Genomic DNA, 23057 nt, shown 5'->3' on the forward strand with positions numbered 1-23057 from the left:
TGGCAGTGAGTTATTCGTGTGTGCTTCTTATGAGCCGCTCGAACCTTCTTTTTTTTTGTGTACCTTAATGTGAAACTAGGGACCATTGGATTTAAAAATAACACCGTGTGATTTTACACGACACCAGGTTGAGGAAAGCTGAAATTGCAGAAGTCCTGGTGACTTTTTATACAAATGTCCGTTGGACTCATTTGGGTCAGGGTCCCCTCTCAGCTGCGGGGGCCTCTGCGAGCTGCTGGGACCCAGTTAAGACTCACTGAAGTCCAAAGCCAAAATGCAAGTTTAAAGGTCGACTGCAAGAGGGTTTCCAACGTCGGGTCCTCTGTGTCATATCTGGTGGACTGGAGGCCACTTCATCCACATTCGACATGGAGAATGACGGATGTGATTCTGCTCCCTTCATTCATCTTGCATTGTTTGCTATGAAGCGCAGCTGGGCAGTGGAGTGACGTTGTGTACGTGCTGCAGGCCCGTCACCTCAGGTTTATTTATGACATGCTCTGGATTTTGCGCCATGCCTCTCAGTGGCCAGCTTATGTTACATACAGGCCACATGTCAAAGCAGCTCATACAGTGTTGTCAGGTATGTGGTAACAGTGTTTGGTATCAGGAGATAGCACTGCACAGCTTTGTTACCATACCAGAACGAGCCAGGCTATCGCAATGTTGTTTGTCACCATTATCTGATTGTGAGATTGTTGAATTGTTAGATAGACGTTGTAAGAGCTTGCTGGGAAAACTTTGTCCATTGATCCATCCATCCATCCATTATCCGAACCGCTTATCCTGCTCTCTGGGTCGCGGGGATGCTGGAGCCTATCCCCGCAGTCATTGGGCGGCAGGGGGGAGACACCCTGGACAGGCCGCCAGGCCATCACACAGGGCCGACATACACACACACACACACGCATTCACACCTAGGGACAGTTTAGTACGGCTGATTCACCTGGCCTACATGTCTGGACTGTGGGAGGAAACCCACGCAGACACGAGGAGAGCATGCAAACTCCACACAGAAGACGAACCGGGACGACCCCCAAGGTTGGACTACCCCAGGGCTTGAACTCAGGACCTTCTTGCTGTGAGGTGACCGCGCTAACCACTGTGCCACCATGCCGCCGACTCCATTCAAATTAATTGATTTCAGTGCTGGTGTGAGTGGGGCCATACATATCAAATTGGGAGGTGGCCATCAAGCATCTGTTTTTCCAGCTCAGCTGATCTTCTACAAAAATACACACAGCTCATTAGTTTTTTTTTTTGTTTTTTTTTTTGTAACCTGGTGCAAAAGGCTCACACCCTCCATCCACTCTCACAGGCCTCCATAAGCACACATGTACCGTACATCACCCGGGCTGTCAACAGGACCCAGTGGCCCGCTGAGACTACTCACATTTACAAAGGCACAACACCACATGGTGCACATTACCTTACACAAACACCGGCCTAATGACACCCCTGGCCCGCTTCACAACAAAACACACACAAACAACTCCCTCATAATGGGAAAGAAAAAAAATGAATGCCTTTCACTGAGGTGTCCGCAATCCAAGTTCTCAAGTCCTCTAATGCATGATAAATAGATCTCTCTCTCTCTCTCTCTCTCTCTCTCTCTCTCTCTCTCTCTCTCTCTCTCTCTCTCTCTCTCGCTCTCTCTCTTGCTCTCTCTCTCTGTGCACTCAGCAGATCTTTAGGTATCCATTAGTGCTTTATTACACCATCCAGTAAGGGAACCACTTTCGCCTGAAGATGCATGCTGAGCAGCAGTTTGCCGAGAGCCTCTCTCCATCCTCCACATACACGCCCTCCACCACTATAGATGGCTCTAATTAAGATTAAACAGGTCTGCAATGAACAGCAGCTGCACACGAATCAAAAATCCCTCTTGGGTCTGAACTTGGCTATTCTCATTGTTCAGAATGAGTTTTTCTGGTCAGGATACTGGTGAGATGAGGAATACTGGACCTCAGTGCAGCCTTTGACACCATTGATCACTGTATACTATTAGATAGATTAAATTGTAATTTTGGTGTCTCTGGATTAGCTCTCTCTTGCCTTAAGTCCTACTTATCTGGAAGAACACATTGTGTCATCTATGGTAATATTATATCAAAATTTTCTGACGTTAAATATGGTGTGTCTCAGGGCTCAGTTCTTGGCCCTCTACTTTTCTCTCTTTACATTACACCTCTTGGCCAAATTATACGCAGTTATGGAATACATTTCCATTGCTATGCTGATGATACTCAGCTGTATGTGCCTATAAGGACTGATGATCATACTCAAGTCACTAACTTAGAGGCCTGCTTGGCTACTGTGAAAAACTGGATGTCACTTAACTTTCTGCTTTTAAATTCGGATAAAACTGAGATGCTGGTCATTGGCCCTGCTAGACACAGGCACCAATTTGATCAAGTAATGATAACAGTCGACAACTTTGTGGTTTCACAAAGTGTGGCAGCCAAAAATCTTGGTGTTACGTTTGATCCCAGCCTGTCCTTTGATAAGCACATTAAAGAAATCACCAAGACTGCCTTTTTTCACTTACGTAACATAGCTAAAATTCTGTATTTTCTCTCCATGGCTGACGCAGAGACTCTAATACATGCATTTGTTTCATCCAGACTTGATTACTGTAATGTTCTGTTTTCAGGTCTGCCACATTCTAGTACTAAAAGTCTTCAGATGGTTCAGAATGCTGCTGCTAGAATCCTAACTAAATCTAGGAAATTTGACCATATTACACCAATTCTTGCCTCCCTTCATTGGCTTCCTATCCATGTTAGATCAGAATACAAGGTGCTTCTGTTGACTTATAAAATCCTAAATGGGCTTGCCCCATCTTACCTGTCTGATCTCCTTAAACCTTACATGCCATCTGAGCTCTTCATTCTCAAAATACAGGGCTCCTATGTGTACCCAAAGTTAAAAAGAAGTCAGCTGGTGGCAGGGCCTTTTCCTATCGGGCTCCACTGTTGTGGAATAACCTGCCTGCTGCCATCAGACAATCAGAGTCTGTTGAGTCCTTTAAATCCAAACTTAAAACTCATCTTTTTGCCTTAGCCTACAATTATTTGCCTTTAAGTTGAGTGCTTCACAACCTGTACTGGATGGCAGGTTGGTTTTCTGTCTCAATGAATTTACCAACCACTGTTCTGCCGACGTGATTATAGAGTATAGATTATGACTAGTTGGTGACTTAATTGATTATGACTAATGACTATTGCAAACTGTTCTCTTCTCTCAAATGTCTTTTCTCTCTCTCTGAATGATGTCTTCTCCTTTCTCTTTCTGTGTTTGAATGGTGTCATGTGAGTCTCCCTTGTGTGCACTTTCAGTCGGTTCTCCTCCCAGGTCTCCGTGGTGATGGTGGTCGCCATTTGGATGCTGCCTGCCCTTCCTCTCCTCACATAATTTTTTTTTACATGATGATGCTGGTCGCGTGGCTTGGGTCCTGGACTGTTCCGATGGCCTCTGGACACTGATTGGCATCCTGTGCATCATATTCTTCATAAATTTTATAAGTCCATTATAATTCTGTTATCCTCTTTCAGTGTTGTATTATGTAAATTGCGTAAACACAACATCATTGCACGCTGTCCGTCTTGGAAGAGAGATCCTCCTCTGTTGCTCTCCCTGAGGGCTCTCCCTATCTTTTCTCCCTGTTAAAGGGTTTATTTTAGGGAGTTGTTCCTTATCTGATGAGAGGGTCTACGGACAGAATGTTGTGTTGCTGTTAAGCCCACTGAAGCAAATTTGTAATTTGTGATATTGGGCTATACAAATAAAATTGATTTGATTTGAACTGATTTGAATACAGCTTCCAGTCTTTGGCTTCCAGCCTTCGCTTTGGGGCAAAGAAAGAGATTGTTGAATTAACTTGGTGAAAATAAACTGAATAATTCATTGGTTTTATTGTATTGCTCTCTGTTGGAGAGGCTGAGGAAATGTGTAGTGCTATACAAGTGTACGCTTCCGGTGTGGGAAGATGGTGGCGCGAATCCACATTTTTGGCAGCCTCCCCCAGTACTGTGCCTGCAGTATCTGCGTCTAAGTTTTGTCTTTGATTGATGGCTGGGACAGCTGGCGCTGGATCGGGTGGGTGAGCTTGTTCTGCTGTGTCTTGTGGGCCCAGGGACCACGGCCCTGCCTGTAGCTGCGACCGGGGGAGGTAACACTGAGGGTGATCTAACAGGATGAGGAAGCGGGGCAGGCTAAGCTAACTGCTAGCCCATGCAGAGTGGCAGTTCCGATAACACCGAGGGGGGTCTGGTGGTGGCCTCCCCTGGCGTTGACTGTGGTGTTTTTGGTGTCGTCATGTGGAGGGCAGGGAGGTATGTTGAGGGTGTCTGGCTGGGAGACCTGACGTTGGATCGGCTGGGGGAGCCTGGTCTGCTGCGTCCGGTGGGCCCAAGGACTACGGCCCTGCCTGGAGCTGCGCCAGCGGAGGAAGCACCAAGGGCGGTCTGACAGGACGCAAAAGCGGGGCAGGCTAAGCTAACTGCTAGCCCATGCAGACCTGCAGTTCTGACAGTCATCCTGGCTGGTGTTTATTCCCTGGGACAGTGATTTTTTTTTTTGGTTTAGTTTGAATATATGTGTTAGTTGTGTTAGTTAATATGTGTGTTCTTGAAGTTCTTGTTTTTGGATATGTGTTTTTGTCATTGTGTTGCACTGCTGTGGGCTGGGGGAAATGATATTTTGTTTCATTTCATGTACAGAAGTACATGAAATACCTGTCCAGGGTGTCTCACCGCCTGCCGCCCAGTGACTGCTGGGATAGGCTCCAGCATCCCCGCGTCCCTGAGAGCAGGATAAGTGGTTCGGATAATGGATGGATGGATGTGACAAAGTGTTCCTAATTCCTGATACAGTTAATGGTGACACCCATATTTGCATATGAAACCGGTCATTGGTTTGGGTCGTTATGCCACTGTGTTGTTTGTAAGGGTGGGACACCTGCAGTCAGTTCAGACTGAAGAGGTCACTTAGATGATGATGAAACGTTTCTCTCAAACGTTGTATCCAGATGACCTGATTCACCTTTCTGTGATACAATGATATCAAGCAACAGTTCCATGGTTACCATGGTTATCATGATCATGATATTTTCCAGCACTGCTGGTTCATGTTCCTCTGTGTGTGTTCTAACAGGTGGAGATTCTGGACGTCACATCCAGAGAGCAGCTGTGCTTCCTAGACAAGGTATGTCTTCATGGTGTTAAATGTAAATGACAATACACGGATAAAGAGGGTGAAAAATGAAAAATCTCATCCCTTCACAAATCACCCGTCTGTCCATTGATGGTACATGAATTTTTCTTTTTCTTTCAGGTCGAGCCATGCTCCACGATAGGAGAAATCAAAAATCTGTTTCACAAATCATGTGAGTCTTTCTGTCGAGTGATGATGGGACGGTTCTGCACCGGTCATTTTGGATTATTTTTTTAGTGAAGTTTAATATCATACAGCGGTTCTTCTCTGTTAAGAATATCCAAATTTCATCCACACAGTTCTGCTCATCGATAAAGTGAGTGATATTTAGGTGATTTGTAAAGTGATCTGAAATAATATCGCGTCATTACCCAAGACAAAGTACCGCTACTGGAAAAAACTTGTGTATTGTTTGTCCTGCTGAAGCCGGCAGCATGGTTTGTCCTGCTGAAGCTGGCAGCATGGTTTGTCCTGCTGAAGCCGGCAGCATGGTTTGTCCTGCTGAAGCCGGCAGCATGGTTTGTCTTGCTGAAGCCGGCAGCATGGTTTGCCATCAGTGTCAAAGTCCATCAGAGCAACAGGGCTCAAAAGTATTGTGATCGATAATTATCAAGCCTGTGGCCAATCTGTGTGTGTGTTTGTGTGTGTGTGTGTTTTTTTGGGGGGGGGTCTAGATCCTCAGTGGTATCCAGCTCGACAGGCCCTAAAGCTTGATCCTAGTGAGTAGATATGCATTGAAATTTGCAAACACGTTGCATGCAGCACATCTCCCAAGGGCAGAATTACTTCAGTCACACCTTTAATAGTAACATTATGATTAACAACGTTATGATTAACAACGTTATGATTAACAACATTATGATTTTCTGTAATGCACCAGGCACTTGGTTTAGTGAGGGAACAGGTGAGCTCTGCTATGGCAGGACCCTCTTAACAAGGCAGAGGGTCACCTGATGGCCTGAGGTGCCTGACATTTTAAAGACAACACCGTTTGACCAATATATGAGAGATGAGAGACCTTTATATATATATATATATATGTATATATATATATATATATATATATACTATGTAAAATAGTAGTAATACTACATTTGTGACTTTGTCATCGTGTCATAGTAGTACTATGTAAAATAGTAGTAATACTACATTTGTGACTTTGTCATCGTGTCATAGTAGTACTATGTGAAACAGTAGTAATACTACATTTGCTATTTGTCATCATATCATAGTAGTACTATGTGAAATAGTAGTAATACTACATTTGCTACTTTGTCATCATATCATAGCCATGAGTGCATCTTACTCTGCACCTTCTGCCTGGAACTCAATACAAACTCATTACAAACTCGCAACAAACTCACTACAAACTCACTACAAACCACAACAAACTCACTACAAACCACAACAAACTCACTACAAACGCACAACAAACGCACAACAAACTCACAACAAACGCACAACAAACTCACTACAAACGCACTACAAACTCACAAGGACTTGAAACTGCCTGATGTAAGTCCACTGGGGGACTTTAAGAAGCTCATTCATTTACTGGTGATGGACCCTGCTAGCACTTGTAGCACTTGCATATGTGCACTTTAGCCTTTAATATTCTTTGAATGGCAGTGACTTGTTTATTTATTTGTGTTATTTCATGTTGCTTGTTGTATGTTGTTCAACCTAAATGTCTGTGTGTAGCTGCTGTCCTGGTCAGGACTCCTGGTCTCAGTGAGACCTTCCTGATTAAATAAAGCTTAAATAAATAAACAAATAAAGGGCTGTGTAATGTGCCTCCAGTATGTGTGTGTGAGATGATGGGCAGATGAAGGAAGTCACTCATCAGTTCACGAGGAACAAGCTGTGAGGCAGAGCGTGCTGCGGGGCTCCGGTTTTAATGAGACCTCGTGTCTGTCTTGTGACTGGAAAGCAAAGTCCACCAGGAGATGGTTTTCTTAAAAAGCTATCTGGGCCAGTGTCGTCCCCCAGAGTCCATTCTAAAAATGTCGTCCAGCTATTAGACCCATGAGAGCGGTTAGGAACCGTGTCACCCTGAGCTTGCAGGTAAGGTGATGCACGGTGGCTGGCAGCCCTCATCACGCTCGCCACACGTTAGATCGGGGCATACTATAGGGTACACGGACTGTTAGGAAGAGCCCTTTTTCCTTGGAGTTGTCAAGGTGTGTGAAATGTGAATCATGTCTTTGAGCCATGGACCTGTGGCAGCACCCTGCTGCAGTATAACGGGTCGCTGTTGTCCGAGGTGAAGCCCTGGACATCTTTTGAGGACTGGGAGAATTTGACTTGTCAAAGCGTTGTCGGTGTGAAAACAAAGCCATTCATTTTGAGAAGAGTTGACACTTTGGGGATGAGATGTTTGCTCCCAACAGCTTTGTTACTATTTTTCATTAATAATTACTAGTAGTACAGTTAGTACAGTTGTGTTGTAGTCATAGTAGTCTTAGTAGCATTGTAAACAGTAACCACTTACCACTTAGCAGCCAAGATGGCACTGATCTCCCTCATGCAAAATTATTTCAATTTTTTATTTTATCTAATTCTGTTTTAATTATGTTATTATAATAATATAACAATAATCATATATAATAATTAATTATAACTGATTATAATAATATATAATAATAATGTTTTAATTCTGTTTTATCTCATCTTATTTTCCAGAAAGAAAACAGCTGAGAGATGATGAGGTCTTGCAGAATTTACCTGTCGGGACCTCCGCCACCATGTACTTCAGAGATCTTGGCCCACAGTTAGGTTGGACTATGGTAAGAATGGCCCTGCTGAAAGACCAATCGCGTGTCATTACTCTATCTGAAAAGTAAAATAATGAAAACCAGCGTGAGATTTCAGTGAAAAAACGGGTTTAACTCGGTGAGCGTTCTGAGGAAACTTAAAACGGTGTTGATGTGCACTGTTCGTCATTTAAAGAAAATTTTCATTTGTTTTTCTTTTAAGTTAGCAAACATTCACTATAAATTCCTGTTGTTATTTTTTTTTTACATTTATTTCTGATTTTTCCCTTTTTCTCCCAATTTAGTGGCCAATCGATCCCTATTCTAGTTCAAACACCCACCCTCGTACTGCATGCGTTCGCCAACTGCATCTCTCTGGCCGGCAGTCTTGAAGGAGACGCCTCCCTGCTTTCGTGACAAGGCGACTCCAGGCCGAACCACTGCTTTTTCTGACGCACAGAGACGCATTCATGTGACGAACACAAGCCGACTCTGCCCCCCTCCCGGAGACAGCGCTGCCAATTATTGCTGCTTCACTGAGTCCGGCCATTGTCAGATCTGACGAGACTGGGGCGCGAACCCCGGTCCCCAGTGGGAAACTGCACTGACACAAAGCCGATGCTTAGACCGCTACACCACCACGGACCCTGTTCCTGTTGTTATTTTAACCATTTCACCTTCACATTAACAGTGCTTTCTTTTCATTTCTCAACCCACGAGTCCTGGATGTGGATAATTCAGAAATCTCCCGCCGGGTTATTGATGAAAACTAACCGCATATCCCGTATTTCAGCTATTTTGAACTAGTTGGTTGTTAGTTTTTGTTTTTTTATTTTCAGCAGGTCTCACCCTGAGCTACATATCAGCTTCTTTAGCATTCACATGGAGCCTGAACACAGCCTGTGGTTTTCCAGCAGGCCCCTCCTGGCCATTCTCAAGTCAGGGCTGGTCGAGGTGCTCAGAATGACAATTTGGGTCTACTTTCATACAGATTTTACATTTCAGTCTTTTCTCTCTCTCTAATGTAGCTTTTTTTTTTTACTAGTTTATTGCTTTCAAACCAGATTGAAGGGGTTTATATGTAACGTTTCCCTTTTCCTGAAGTAAAGTGAAAAGCACCCATAAGTAGCCCATAAGCTGCAATTTTGAGCTTTGAAGACGTCCATTGTGGAGAACTTTAAAGACTATCTCTATGGAAACTCATTCACGGTTGTGACGGATAACAACCCTTTGACATACATTCTGAAGTCAGCAAAACTCAATGCTGCCAGTTATCTTTGGTTGGCTGCTCTTTTCACCCTCGACTTTAACATCAAGTATCATGCTGGAAAAAAGAACCAAGACGCCGATGGCCTTTTGAGATGGCCTCTTGACACTCTAGCTGATGACCATGTTTCTCTTGAGGAAAGAGAGCGAACGAAACAATTTGCTTCTCACCATCTGTGCCAGCTGACACCATTAATGACTTGTGTCACCGCTATTTCTTAGGCGAAGCCGACAACAACCTACCTTCTGTTACCTTAGTAGAATCCCTTGCTTTTTACACTGATGCAGTGCCAGATACCTATGGAGTTGAGGAAGCACTAGATTGTTCTAACATACCTACCTACAGTGAGGCACAACTTCAACATCAGAGGACTGACCCAGTCATTGGACATGTGGTCAGCCTGTTGGAGGCTGGAGATGAAGCAACCCCCAACCTCAGTCCCGACTGTTTGTAGCTTAAGTTAATCAGGAATGCTCAAGAAATGGAAACAGTTGCAACTGAAAAATTGTCTTTTTTATAGAACTTGCCGATCTGCAGACGACATAAGAGAAAAGGAGAAAAGTCACTGGCATGACCGTGTAAAACCACTAACTCATGCCTATAACTGCACCAAGAACAAGGTCACCGGATTCAGCCCGTATAACTTGATTTTTGGGTGCCAGCTTAGGCTACCAGTGGATATTGCGTTCTGCTTGCCTGTTAAAGATGGTGCTGGGTGTCCAGGTAATGTAGCGGTCTATTCCGTTGCCTACCAACATGGGGATCTCCGGTCTGAATCCCCGTGTTACCTCCAGCTAGGTCGGGCGTCCCTACAGACACAATTGGCCGTGTCTGCAGGTGGGAAGCGAGATGTGGGTATGTGTTCTGGTCGCTGCACTAGCGCCTCCTCTGGTCAGCTGGGTTGCCTGTTCGGGGGGGAGCGGGAACTGGAGGGAATAGCATGATCCTCCCACGTGCTACGTCCCCCTGGTGAAAATCCTCACTGTCAGATGAAAAGAAGCGGCTGGTGACTCCACATGTATCGGAGGAGGCATGTGGTAGTCTGCAGCCCTCCCCGGATTGGCAGAGGGGGTGGAGCAGTGACCGGGATGGCTCAGAAGAGTGGGGTAATTGGCCAAGTAGAATTGGGGAGAAAAAGGGGGGGGAAATCCAACAAAACAAAAAAAGATGGTGCTCCTACATCTATCTCACTCCCAGCACGGCTTGAGGAGAGTTATCTAATCGCCATCAGGAATTCACAAAAGGTTGCTGAATGAAAGAAACGCTGCTTTGACAAAGCAGTAAGAGAGTCAATTCTACAGAAGGTGATCAAGTATTAGTAAGAAACATGCGTTTGTGAAACAAACACAAGCTTGCAGATAAGTGGGAGTCTACTATGTACAAAGTTCTGAAAAAGATGGGAGACCTACCTGTGTACACAGTCAGCCCATGAATGCAGATGGTCTCATCCGAACTCTACATAGGGATCTCTTACTCCTTTGCAGCGACCTATCCTAAGCCCAGGAAATTGAACAGGCTAAGTCAAAGGTCCACTGGCCAAGAACCAGGTGTAGTCAACCTCAGCTCCTTGAGGAGCACTCAGAGTCTGAGGATGACTCACCTTTCTGTTTTACCCAGTTGTCTGTCATTCCTGAGGAAGCGTTCGTTCAAGTGTATGAAATTCCAAGGAGACAGCAACCCACTGTAACTCCAGTAGTTCATGGTACATTTTTACCAGCCATGCCAATGACCTCCTTGACCTCCCAGCCTCAAGATGAACCTTATGTGGGCCATTTTCCTGTGTTGGCTGCAGAACCTGTTGGAACACCTCCGGAGATGGTTGGAGGAGAGGAGCCAGAGATTATGGTTGAGCAGTTCCCTACTGGAAAAGATATAACTTCACCAGACATGACTGTTGTTGAGGACTACAGTAATGCATCTTGTATCAATTTAGAGGATCCTGAAGATGGACAAGCTCTTGATGAAGTTAAACAAAATACCGAGCTGAACAATGCACCAACCTCTGAGACAGCTGATAAAGGAAAGGAAAGGGAAAATATTACTATCTCCATTCCTCTGGCATTTTCCCCGTCTGTACTGTGTTGTTGAAGAGTCTAGTCAGGAACTCTATGTCAGTATCCTCTACGTATTTCCAGACTTCTGCTGGTATATTGTCCGGTCCCACAGCTTTTCTATTTTTCATTCATTACAATGCTTTATCACTCCATCACTCGTAATCTTTCCCACGTCCTCTTCGTTCCTTGGTGGTTCATCTACCCTTCTTTCTCTGTTATTCTCTTCATTCATTTGGTGACTGAAATAATCCCTCCATCTCTGTAAAATATCCTCATCTTTTGACAGTACTCCTCCATCTGCATCCTTGATCAGTTTTACTTGTTCAACATCCTTGCTTGCTCTGTCTCTGTTTGGCAATTATATACACACACACACACACACATATATATATACACATATATACATATACATACATATATATATATATATATATATATATATATATATATATACATCTCGCCTTCTTTTGTATCTAGTCTTTTGTACAGGTCCTCATATGCTCTTGCCTTTGTTTCACTACCGCTCTCTTTGTTCTTTCTTATCTTTCTTGTATTCATTCTTGTTTTGCTCATTCTTGTTTTTGTCCAGCTTCATTTTGGCCAACTTTTTCTTCTTTATGCAGTGCTGCACTACTTCCCCCCACCACCAACTTTCCTGTCCTTTCTTTTTACCCCCTTTGAGATTCTCCTAGTGCTTGCCTGCCTGCTATGCTTCTCTTAGTCCTTGTGCTGTTCCATCCCAATCTAGTGGCAGTCTGTCCCCCAACAGCTCTCTTACCTTCATCCTACAGCTTTCTCTACCAGGGTCCACGTTCAGCTTCCACCATTGAATCTTCCATGCTGCTGGTCTTTTTACTTTTCTGAGTTTGCTTCTTTTCTTTATTTGGCATATCAGTGGTCTTGTTTTGTTACACACTCGCCCACAGAAGACATCTGACTCGCTCGAATCGTTCATTCAGACACCAGAGAGAAACATGTACACACTATTGGCTTTACCTGGGTAGAAATAGTTATAATAGTACAAGGACAAAAAAACTGAACTCTTTGGATTGTAAACGCCTTAATTTAAAGGAGCATTCGAGTTGAAGGTTTTGACTCGAGGGGGATTTATTCTCTGTTTCTCCTATTGTATTTATTACTTTGAAGAGCTCTATTTTCTTTATGTACAGATTGCAGTGCTGTATATGTTGTGTTGTTGCTGTAGGGCAATGAAATTGTCAGCTGTTCAACTCAATACAGACTCCTCTTGTGAGTTCTTCAAGGCGTACCACTTTCCGAACCTAGGAAGATGTTAGTGACTCTATTATCATCGTTGGTTAGGACCAGAGGCGCTACAGAAACATGATTTTTTTTCAAATTTAGGTACATTATTTGTTCCACTATATACAACCTTTCATCTTTCTGATTTTTTTTTCTTTTTACTTTTTTCTAAGGTATTTCTAGCGGAGTACATCGGCCCTCTCCTCACCTACCTCCTCTTCTACTTCCGTCTTCCCTACGTCTACTCACCCAGCTATGCCTTCACCTCCAGCCCTCACCCCGTCGTCACGTAAGGAGGAGAGAAAAAAGAGTTTCCGACTGAAAATAAAGTTTCGATGAGAAGGGAGACGTCAGACAGATAGACAGGCAGACAGACACAGAAAGACAAATGAAAACAGAAAAACGGTGCTAGAGTAAGGCAGAGTGAGAGAGTGCTAGTTTCCAGGAGAGCAACATATTAATCCACACACGCCACAAATATTTATTAAAAAGATGAAAAATGAAGACAGCCTGAGATGAGAATAAGGCTGCTGTAAGCAACAAAGCCGAGTCGTGAATTGGAAATGTCCTGCAGGAAAATGAGAGATGAAGACGGTGCATCTTGCAACCAGGTCACTTGGAAATCTACTGAGAATTAATCACTTATATGTCTTTATACTTTTGGACTACGGTTTTTTTCTCCTCTCTCTCTCTCTCTCTCTCTCTCCCTCTCTCTCTCTCTCTCTCTCTCTCTCATCAGTCTAGCCTGTGCCTGTCATACCTGCCACTACGTGAAGAGATTAATTGAAACTATCTTTGTGCACCGTTTCTCCCATGGGACCATGCCGCTCAGGACCATAGTCAGGGTGAGGACTGAGGCCATTTCTCTTACTTGAAATGAACGGCCTTTATTAATATCGGCCTTACTGTGACCCACCGTTCAGCATTGTACAGGTAGAACCATTGTTTGGGAGCCCTTTGAAAGCTAAACTGCTGAGTTTTCCATGCAAACAAACGGGGTTCGGTTTCCCTTCATTAGTTCACCTGTTCAGACGTAGCGTATATTATTAAAATCTGCGTTGTCAAAAGTTATTCCCTTGGGGGCAACGGTCTATTCCGTTGCCTACCAACATGGGGATCGCCAGTTTGAATCCCTGTGTTACCTCCGGCTTGGTCGGGCGTCCCTACAGACACAATTGGCCGTGTCTGAGGGTGGGAAGCCGGATGTGGGTATGTGTCCTGGTAGCTGCACTAGCGCCTCCTCTGGTCAGCCGGGGTGCCTGTTCGGGGGGGGGAATAGCGTGATCCTCCCACGCACTACGTCCCCCTGGTGAAACTCCTCACTGTCAGGTGAAAAGAAGCGGCTGGTGACTCCACATGTATCGGAGGAGGCTTGAAGTAGTCTACAGCCGTCCCCGGATCGGCAGAGGGGGTGTTTCAGCGACCAGGACGGCTCAGAAGAGTGGGGTAATTGGTCGAATACAATTGGGGTGAAAAATGGAGGGGGGGGGAAATCCAAACAAAAATAGAAAAAGTTATTACCTTCAAAAATGATCTGAAGATCCGGAAGACGACATGAACCGGTATTCAGAGCGTATCCCGCTTCTGTGATGTGACGTATTTCCAAGTCAAACACCATATTAGGGCGGGGCTAAACATAGGGAGGGCTGTGATTTGATTGGATGATGTGAAATATTTGACGACAGTATTGGTTACAATGTTGCTCGTCCGCCCACTCGGACTCGGTGACGCAATCATAGACGTTGGCTGTTTTTGAAGAAGTTAAGCTGATTAGATTTTCATGCAAAATAAGCAAAAAACCTGGATGAGGGTAAATTGTTGACTAAATACATAATATGACTGGAGAAAAGAGCTAACACGGTAAAAGAGTCTAAAAATTCCACAGTTCATCTCTAAAAGGAAGTGGGAATGTGACCTAGTTTATTATCATTGCCATTTCCTGTCCTTGAGAAATGCCGAGTTCTGGGACAGACTTGTTTAAATGAGTCCATCTAATGAGAGACATGATCGGTTTTCTACCTTTCACTTTTAATTCAAAATCAGGAAGAAAAAAAACTACTGAGATGTTAAAACAACCGCTGATACACATCAGATGTGTTGACAGATGAATCAGTCACGTCAGATGAGCTTTTGATGAGGTCATTAACAACTCAGCAGGGGATTAAACAATATATAATTACACTAATTATATCGTTTATTTAATGAGACCCAGACCCCTATCCCCTCCTCTCCCCCACTGAGTTGTTAACGTTGTTTTAACATCTCTTGATTTGCTCTCCTGGTAGTAGTCTTGAATTAAAAAGCTGAATCCGAGCGTCCGGGTGGCGTGGCGGTCTGTTCCATTACCTACCAACACGGGGATCACCAGTTCGAATCCCCAGTGTTGCCTCTGGTTTGGTCGGGCGATGTCTGTGGGTGGGACGCCGGATATGGGTATGTGTCCTGGTCACTGCACTAGCGCCTCTTCTGGTCGGTCGGGGCACCTGTTCGGGGGGAGGGGGAACTGGGGGGGAATAGCGTGATCCTCCCACGTGCTACGTCCCCCTGGTTTAACTCCTCACTGTCAGCTGAAAAGAAGTGGCTGGTGACTCCACATGTATGGGAGGAGGCATGTGGTAGTCTGCAGCCCTCCTTGGATCGGCAGAGGGGGTGGAGCAGAGACTGGGACGGCTCAGAATATAGGGTAATTGGCCAAGTCCATTTGGGGAGAAAAAAGTGGGGGGGGGAGCTGAATCCATATCTAATTTATATTTATTTTATGAAAATGAAATGACTGCATCACAAAAAGTTCACTGCTAGCCTCGAACGTTCAGAACTGTCAGATGAGGTGTCGGTGCTGTCCATCACACGTCTTACAGCAGCCCTCTGTGTGTTCTGTCTCAGAACTGTGTGTATTACTGGAGCTTCTCAGCTTGGCTGGCGTACTACATCAACCACCCTCTGTACACACCACCATGTAAGTCAGTCCATCCACACACACACACACACACACACACACACACACACACACACCCCTTCCCCTCGTCCCTGTGGCTAACCGTTGCCTACAACTGTGTCTGTCTCTCACACAGCCTATGGAGAGCGACAGGTCAACTATGCGCTAGTCATATTTGTGGTATGTACTGCTGCTAACACACTGCCAGCATCTACTGTGTATTGATTGATCCATTGCTCGTGGAGCTGAGTTGTGTTGTGTTTGTGTTCGACATGACTTACAGCTGTGCGAGATTGGCAACTTCTCCATCCACCTGAACCTGAATCATCTCAGAGGGGATGGTGAGAGCTGGTTACACTTATTTGTGTTTTCTTGAGAAATGTTGCAGATTATGAGAATTTAGTCACTATTTTGGTTTTTAATACACTTCATTTATTCAACGGTGAACATGTTCTGCAGGCTCCAGGTGCAGAAAGTTCCCGTGTCCCACTAAGAACCCCTTCACATGGCTGTTCTTCTTCGTGTCCTGCCCAAATTACACATATGAGGCAAGACAACATACGTACTCTCATCGTGGCACCTTATGATTACTGTATGTCACTACCAGTGAGGGTTAGCAAGGCAGCTCAGCCCGTGTGAGGAGCTTCTGATCGGTATTTTTCTCTGCCCCTCTTGAAACGCAGGTTGGAGCCTGGGTGAGCTTCTCCATTATGACTCAGTGTCTTCCAGGTAAGTCCAACGCCTCCTTTACGTCCCTGATAAAGAAAGGTCATTGTGGTAAAAAAAAGCTCCACACCTAACGGTTGTGACTCTGGACCATAAAGATGTATGGTAGGGACGTCATCAAGTATCAATATCAATATATTGGCCATCTCAGTGGTGTGGCGGTCTATTCTGTTGCCTATCAAGACGGGAATCGCTGGTTCGAATCCCCGTGTTACCTCCGGCTTAGTCGGGCGTCCCTACAGACACAATTGGCCGTGCCTGCAGGGGGGAGGCCAGATGTGGGTATGTATCCTGGTCACTGCACTAGCGCCTCCTCTGGTCAGTTGGGGCGCCTGTTCGGGGGGGAGGGGGAACTGGGGGGAATAGCCTGATCCTCCCACGCGCTACGTCCCCCTGGTGAAACTCCTCACTGTCAGGTGAAAAGAAGCGGCTGGTGACTCCACATGTATGGGAGGAGGCATGTGGTAGTCTGCAGCCCTCCCCGGATCAGTAGAGGGGGTGGAGCAGCGACCGGGACGGCTCGGAAGAGTGGGGTGATTGACAAAAAGTACAACTGGGGAGAAAGGGGGGGAGGTCCTAAAAAAAATCAATATCTTGAATACCAGTCGGTGTGTTTATATATCGAGAAAATGTAGAGACACCAGTGTATCAGAATTACAATACATTTAAATTTGTTGATGCCATTTCTCCTATCCATTCGCTTTTATAGTGCAGCACATTTGGAACAGAACTTGTTCTGCTGCTGCCCTGCAGGCCCCTGAAACTACTGGGTTTGCCTGACAATCGGCAAACACATTGTTTCAAGGAAATGTTTGCATTAAGTCAGATTTTGTCACCATTCTTATTAGGATTGTGTGTTATTATTATTATTATTATTATTATTGGGGATTTTAACAAGTTTATAACCTGGTCTACTTTTCTTTTTATTTGCTGATATGATGGATAGAAAATGAATGCACCGCCCTGCAAAGCTTGTACATTTTGTTGTGTCGGGGTCAGTAAATGTCGTGGCTCTAAACGAGACTTGTTTTGCCCTGATCCAGAGTACACAAGATAGCCGATGAATACGGTGAAATCAGTGTAGTGTGGAAAATGAGAGCATTTTGTAAGTCTGCACCCTCCTGAGTCAGTACTCGGTGGAAGCGTCTTTGCCAGCATCTACAGCTACAGTGTTTTTGGTTAGATCTCCACGAGGTGGGCACACCTCGATTTGGAGATCTCCCCCCATTCCTGTTCGCAGAACTGTTGGAGCGGATAGAGGTTAGATGGTCTTCAGTGATGAACAGCAACCTTCAAGTCATTCCAAAGGTTTTCGGTGGGATGTAGGTCAGGGCTTTGACTCGGCCTCTTCAGAACATTTTCTTTGCAAGCAGCTCCATGGCAGTTTTGGCCTCGTGCTTTGGGTCATTGTCTTGTTGGCATATGAATTTCCAACCCATTTTCAGACGTCAGAAGATGGCGACGCGAATTCACATTTGCGGCGGCCTCACCCAGTACCGTCCACGCAGTGTCTTTGTCCACATCTGCGTCTAAGTTTTGACTTCGTTTGATGGCTGGGCGAGCTGACGCTGGATCGGCTGGGAGAGCGGGGCAGGCTAAGCTAACTGCTAGCCCATGCAGACAGGCAGTTGCGATAACACCGAGGGCAGTCTGGCTTCGGCCTCACCTGGCGTTGACTGTGGTGTTTGTGATGTCGTCGTGAGCTGTGCAGGGAGGTGTGTCGAGGGTGTCTGGCTGGGAGAGCTGGCGCTGGATCAGCTGGAAGAGCTTGGTCCGCTTCATCTGGTGGGCCCGAGGACCACGGCCCCTGCCTGGAGCTGCGCTCGAGGAGAAAACGCAGAGGGCGGTCTGACGGGATGTGGAAGCGGGGCAGGCTAAGCTAACTGCTAGCTCATGCAGACCAGTGGTTCCAACAGTCAAGCCTGGCTGGCGTTGTGCCCTTGGACAGTGCTTTTTTGTTTAGTGGGGATATGTGTGTTAGTGTGGATATGTGTGTTAGTTTGGATATGTGTGTTAGTGTGGGTATGTGTGTTAGTTTGGATATGTGTGTTAGTGTGGATATGTGTGTTAGTGTGGGTATGTGTGTTAGTTTGGATATGTGTGTTAGTGTGGATATGTGTGTTAGTGTGGGTATATGTGTTAGTGTGGACAATTTGTGTTAGTGTGGATGTGTGTGTTAGTGTGGATATGTGTGTTCTTGTAGTTTTTGGATGTGTTGTTGTCGTTGTGTTGTGCTGCTGTGGGCTGGGGGAAATGGCATTTTGTTTCATTTCACGTGGGCAAGTGCATGAAGTGAAATGAGAAAGTCTCTCTGGTACTCCTGGTTCTTTGGAGTCCATGCTGAGGTCTTTGTGTGGGACTGCGTGTGCAAACTGAAGGACCCTAGCAAACAGCTGTTCCTAGTCATGTTATAAAGCTAATTGCTGTAACGAGTTATTGTGTGGTCTTGAAGTTATTCCTGAGCTAGTTTAAGGGATGCTGTAGCAAAGAGCCCATACTTCTCCAAACAAGATATTGCAGTTGTTTATTGTTAATGCTGGAAACGTTTTATAATTAGATTTTCACTTTGAAATGGGTAAGTATTGTGTGTCCATAAGTAGCAGAAAATATAGATTTGGTGCATTTCAGTTTCAGCCTATAGGTCAGCTAAATGTGAAATTGTTCAGAGAGGTGTTTTAATTTTCTATCCTCCGTATATACCGAACATCACCGGGAAACTTTTCCTATTATTGATACTTAAAAGAGGGATAATTGGCAAGCCTTGTGTTCTGCCCTCAGTGTGTGTGTGTGTGTGTGTGTGTGTGTGTGTGTGTGTGTGTGTGTGTGTGTGTGTACAAACTGACAGATAGCTAACAGGCTTCAAGAGAAAGTTGGAGGCTGGGGTAAAGTTGAGTGCTCTTCACTGTTGTCGTTATTCTCACGAGGGGATCATTTTTGGTAAAGAAGCAACGCTCCTCGACACAGGCGGAGGAGTGGGGGGATAAGGGAGCTGGAGCTGAATCTCTGAACTGTGACCTGTCTGTGTCATATGACTAAAATAAGCACTGAAAACAATAACGGAGCCAACTAGAGAATCATGAAGTACACCTAAACGACCACTAGAGGGGAGAAAAGACAAAATAAATGCAAGGTCCTTACAGAACGTGACACCTTGAATATCAGGAAGACTTTATTTGTCATTTCTCTTCAGGCATCTGAGTACATGAAATGAAACGATGTGTCGTTTCCCCCAGCCCACAGCAGCACAACACAACACAACGACTACAACACACCCAAAAACTACAAGAACACACACATCCAAACTCACACACATACCCAACACTAACACACATATACACACACTAACACACAAATCCAAACTCACAAACATACCCAACACTAACACACATATACACACACTAACACACACATCCAAACTCACACACATACCCAACACTAACACACATATACACACTAACACATATACCCACACTAACACATATACCCACACTAACACATATATCCACACTAACACATATATCCACACTAACACACATATCCACACTAACACATATATCCACACTAACACATATATCCACACTAACACATATATCCACACTAACACATATATCCACACTAACACACATACCCACACTAACACATATATCCACACTAACACATATACCCACACTAACACATATACCCACACTAACACATATATCCACACTAACACATATACCCACACTAACACATATACCCACACTAACACATATATCCACACTAACACACATACCCACACTAACACACATATCCACACTAACACATATACCCACACTAACACATATATCCACACTAACACACATACCCACACTAAAAAAAAAAAAAAAACTCCCAAGGGAACAAATGCCAGCCAGGATGACTGTTGGTCTGCATGGGCGAGCACTTAGCTTCGCCTGTCGCTTCCATGTCCTGTCAGACCACCCTCGGCGTTTCCTCCTCAGGCACAGCTCCAGGCAGGGGCTGTGGTCCCCGGTCCCACCGGATGAAGCAGACCAAGCTCTGCTAGCCAATCCAGCGCCAGCTCTCCCAGTCAGACACCCTCGACACACCTCAACGCCAGGTGAGGCCGCCACAAGACCGCCCTCGGTGTCATCAGAACTGCCGGTCTGCATGGGCTAGCAGTTAGCTTAGCCTGCCCCGCTCTCCCAGCCGATCCAGCGTCAGCTCTCCCAGCCATCAAATGACGACAAAACTTAAAACGCAGACGTGGACAAAAACACTGCATGGACGGTACTGGGTGAGGCTGTCGCAAATGTGAATTCGCGCCGTCATTCTCCGACACCGGCACTGGGTGAGGCTGCTGCAAACACGAATTCGCACGGCCATCTTCCCTGTATATAGATAATGCTGAGCTGATTAGTTGCCTCTTCGAAAGACAATAATCTGTATATTTCGATCTTGTCATGATGTGTCACTTTCACGCTTCTGTTCATCTGGTTTTTATTCAGTTTGCGTCACTCACATATGAAAAATGTAAAGACACAAAGCCGAATGGGCTCCATCTCTTGTGCATAAATAACACATGGGTTGTTTCTTCCCTGCAGTGGCTCTGTACAGCGTACTGGGCTTCATTCAGATGACCATCTGGGCCAAAGGGAAACATCGAGCGTACAGCCGGAAGTTTAAGGACTATCCCAGTATTCGGATGGCCATCATCCCTCTGATCGTTTAACCACTGCTGAGACCTAGAGTATTACTCCGTATTTAGCAATGCACTTTGGCTCAATAACTTCATTCTGTTTCTCCCAAAAGAAACGAGTTTGCTGCTCCTCGATCGAGTGTGGCTTTATTCATCTTTAGAGAAATATTTTAGTGGCTATGCAACCCAGATAGCATCCGGATGTGGGCCACTTCAGGCAATGATGCGGCACTGATGGCCTTCTTCTGGCCCTGACAAAGTGGATGTGAGCCTGAAGTGGCCCACATGTATAATAGCAAATATGCCAAATCAAATGTGGGCCTTTGTTGGCAAAGATGCGGTGCTCTGGGCAACATGTGGTCTGGATGTGACCCTGAAGTGGCCCCGTGTGGTAAATGGTGAATATGGCCCAAATATCACAAAACAAATATGGGCCACCTTTGGCAAATATGTGGCACATGCGGCATTGCTATGGCTTGGTTCTGGCCCAGATCTGGCAAACAGGAGCGGACCGCCCAAGTGCCATCATTCCACACGGTATGTGGGCCGGATGGCACTTGGGACGGGTGTGGGACGGGTCCGGGCCACAGCAATTTTGCTATCTGGGAAAGTTCCTTGAGGTCTGTCGGATGTAGTGTGTGAGTTGAAGTGGGCGTGAGAGTTTCCAGGGTTGATGGGATATTTATACAAATTAATGCTAGGTCATGAAAAAACAGTTTTTGACAAATTAGTGTTTGATAGTTGTTTGGAACATTTTGATTTTTTTTTTTTTTTCTACTCAGTTTGAAGATTGGATTGTGGACATTGACCAGTATGTTAATGTGTTACCACTAATGACACATTGTTAACATGCTGTAGCTGATAGCACTTGCTCATTATATCACTTAGATTTATTTCAGATAGCTCGATGAGTGGGCAGGTAGTATTAGATGTCTATGTCAGGTACAAGTTACAGTGTGCGGGAGAGAATGTGACTCTGGTTTCGTGGCTCTCTCAGTGTACTTTACATAGAATAACAACACTACAACACAACAGTCTTCTCATATACACACAAGGATAGACTTAAATAGGTGAAATAAGAGGTGATGGTGTAGAGAATATATCAGAGATGCTGAAATAGAAGTTAGCAGGTTACTTACATACATGCCTGAGGTAGCTGTACATGACAGAGTGTACCAGTATACGTACAATGTACAGTATAGTATATACAACATGTGCAGTCCAGTATACACAACATGGTTAGATTTATTGACAGTGTTAAATGTTCATTTGAATGACAGCCCACGGAAAGAAACTGTTTTTATATCTGATTGTTTTGGGGTAGAGTGCTCTGTAGCGCCTGCCAGAGGGGAGGAGTTGGAACAGGTTGTGACCAGGGTGTGATGGGTCTGCAGTGACGTTGTCTGCCCGGTTCCTTGTAGAATCAGCTTGTAGAATCTGTTGTTTTCATTGAGGAAGCTTATAAAGCACCAGTGGCAGCTGGTGCTAAAAAAATTTGGGGGGTGGGGGCGCAATTTAGCTTAGCGCAGCCCACCTGACAGCTGCTTTAATGTCCACACAGTCACAGAGTTATTAAGAAGGACCATGTAGCCTATAGATTTTATCAGGGTTGGTAGACGGTGGATGATTGACAGTCGAGACGAGGCGTGGTGGTGGGTGTGAGCATGATTGACAGCCACGAGAATTGTCCAATCACATTCGATCAAAAAACATTAAAACAATACCAATTCACTGCCAATAGAAGTGGGAGTGTCTGGAGCGCACAGAACAGCGCCCCCTGGAAGATCTGAAGAAACCAATCAGACGGCAGCCTCAGGTCACCTGCTCGCCACAAGTTTGAGGGCTTACATAAGGTATGGTTTGGCCGGCGCCCCTCACCCAGGAAGTATATGTATTCAGACAGGAAGTATATGTATTCACCCAGGAAGTATATGTATTCACCCAGGAAGTATATGTATTCAGACAGGAAGTATATGTATTCAGACAGGAAGTATATGTATTCACCCAGGAAGTATATGTATTCAGACAGGAAGTATATGTATTCAGACAGGAAATATATGTATTCACCCAGGAAGTATTTGTATTCAGACAGGAAGTATATGTATTCACCCAGGAAGTATATGTATTCAGACAGGAAGTATATGTATTCAGACAGGAACCAACCAAACAC

At 45.0% G+C, this 23057-nt stretch overlaps 1 protein-coding gene across 1 annotated transcript in view; it reads left to right on the plus strand.

Moving 5' to 3' along the window:
* The window catches only part of tecrl2a (trans-2,3-enoyl-CoA reductase-like 2a), a 21177-nt gene extending 257 nt beyond the window's left edge, over window positions 1–20920 (plus strand). The window contains exons 2-13 of the mRNA XM_056299596.1: window positions 5155–5205; window positions 5335–5386; window positions 5889–5933; window positions 7897–8000; window positions 12722–12837; window positions 13288–13393; window positions 15432–15504; window positions 15620–15663; window positions 15767–15824; window positions 15943–16031; window positions 16167–16212; window positions 20793–20920. Coding sequence (XP_056155571.1) covers window positions 5155–5205; window positions 5335–5386; window positions 5889–5933; window positions 7897–8000; window positions 12722–12837; window positions 13288–13393; window positions 15432–15504; window positions 15620–15663; window positions 15767–15824; window positions 15943–16031; window positions 16167–16212; window positions 20793–20920 — 912 coding nt within the window. The remainder of the gene's footprint in view (window positions 1–5154; window positions 5206–5334; window positions 5387–5888; window positions 5934–7896; window positions 8001–12721; window positions 12838–13287; window positions 13394–15431; window positions 15505–15619; window positions 15664–15766; window positions 15825–15942; window positions 16032–16166; window positions 16213–20792) is intronic.
* The last annotated feature ends 2137 nt before the right edge of the window (window positions 20921–23057 follow it).

The sequence above is a fragment of the Lampris incognitus genome, chromosome 19 (genome assembly GCF_029633865.1).
Source record: "Lampris incognitus isolate fLamInc1 chromosome 19, fLamInc1.hap2, whole genome shotgun sequence".
In the NCBI taxonomy this organism is placed as follows: Eukaryota; Metazoa; Chordata; class Actinopteri; order Lampriformes; family Lampridae; genus Lampris; species Lampris incognitus.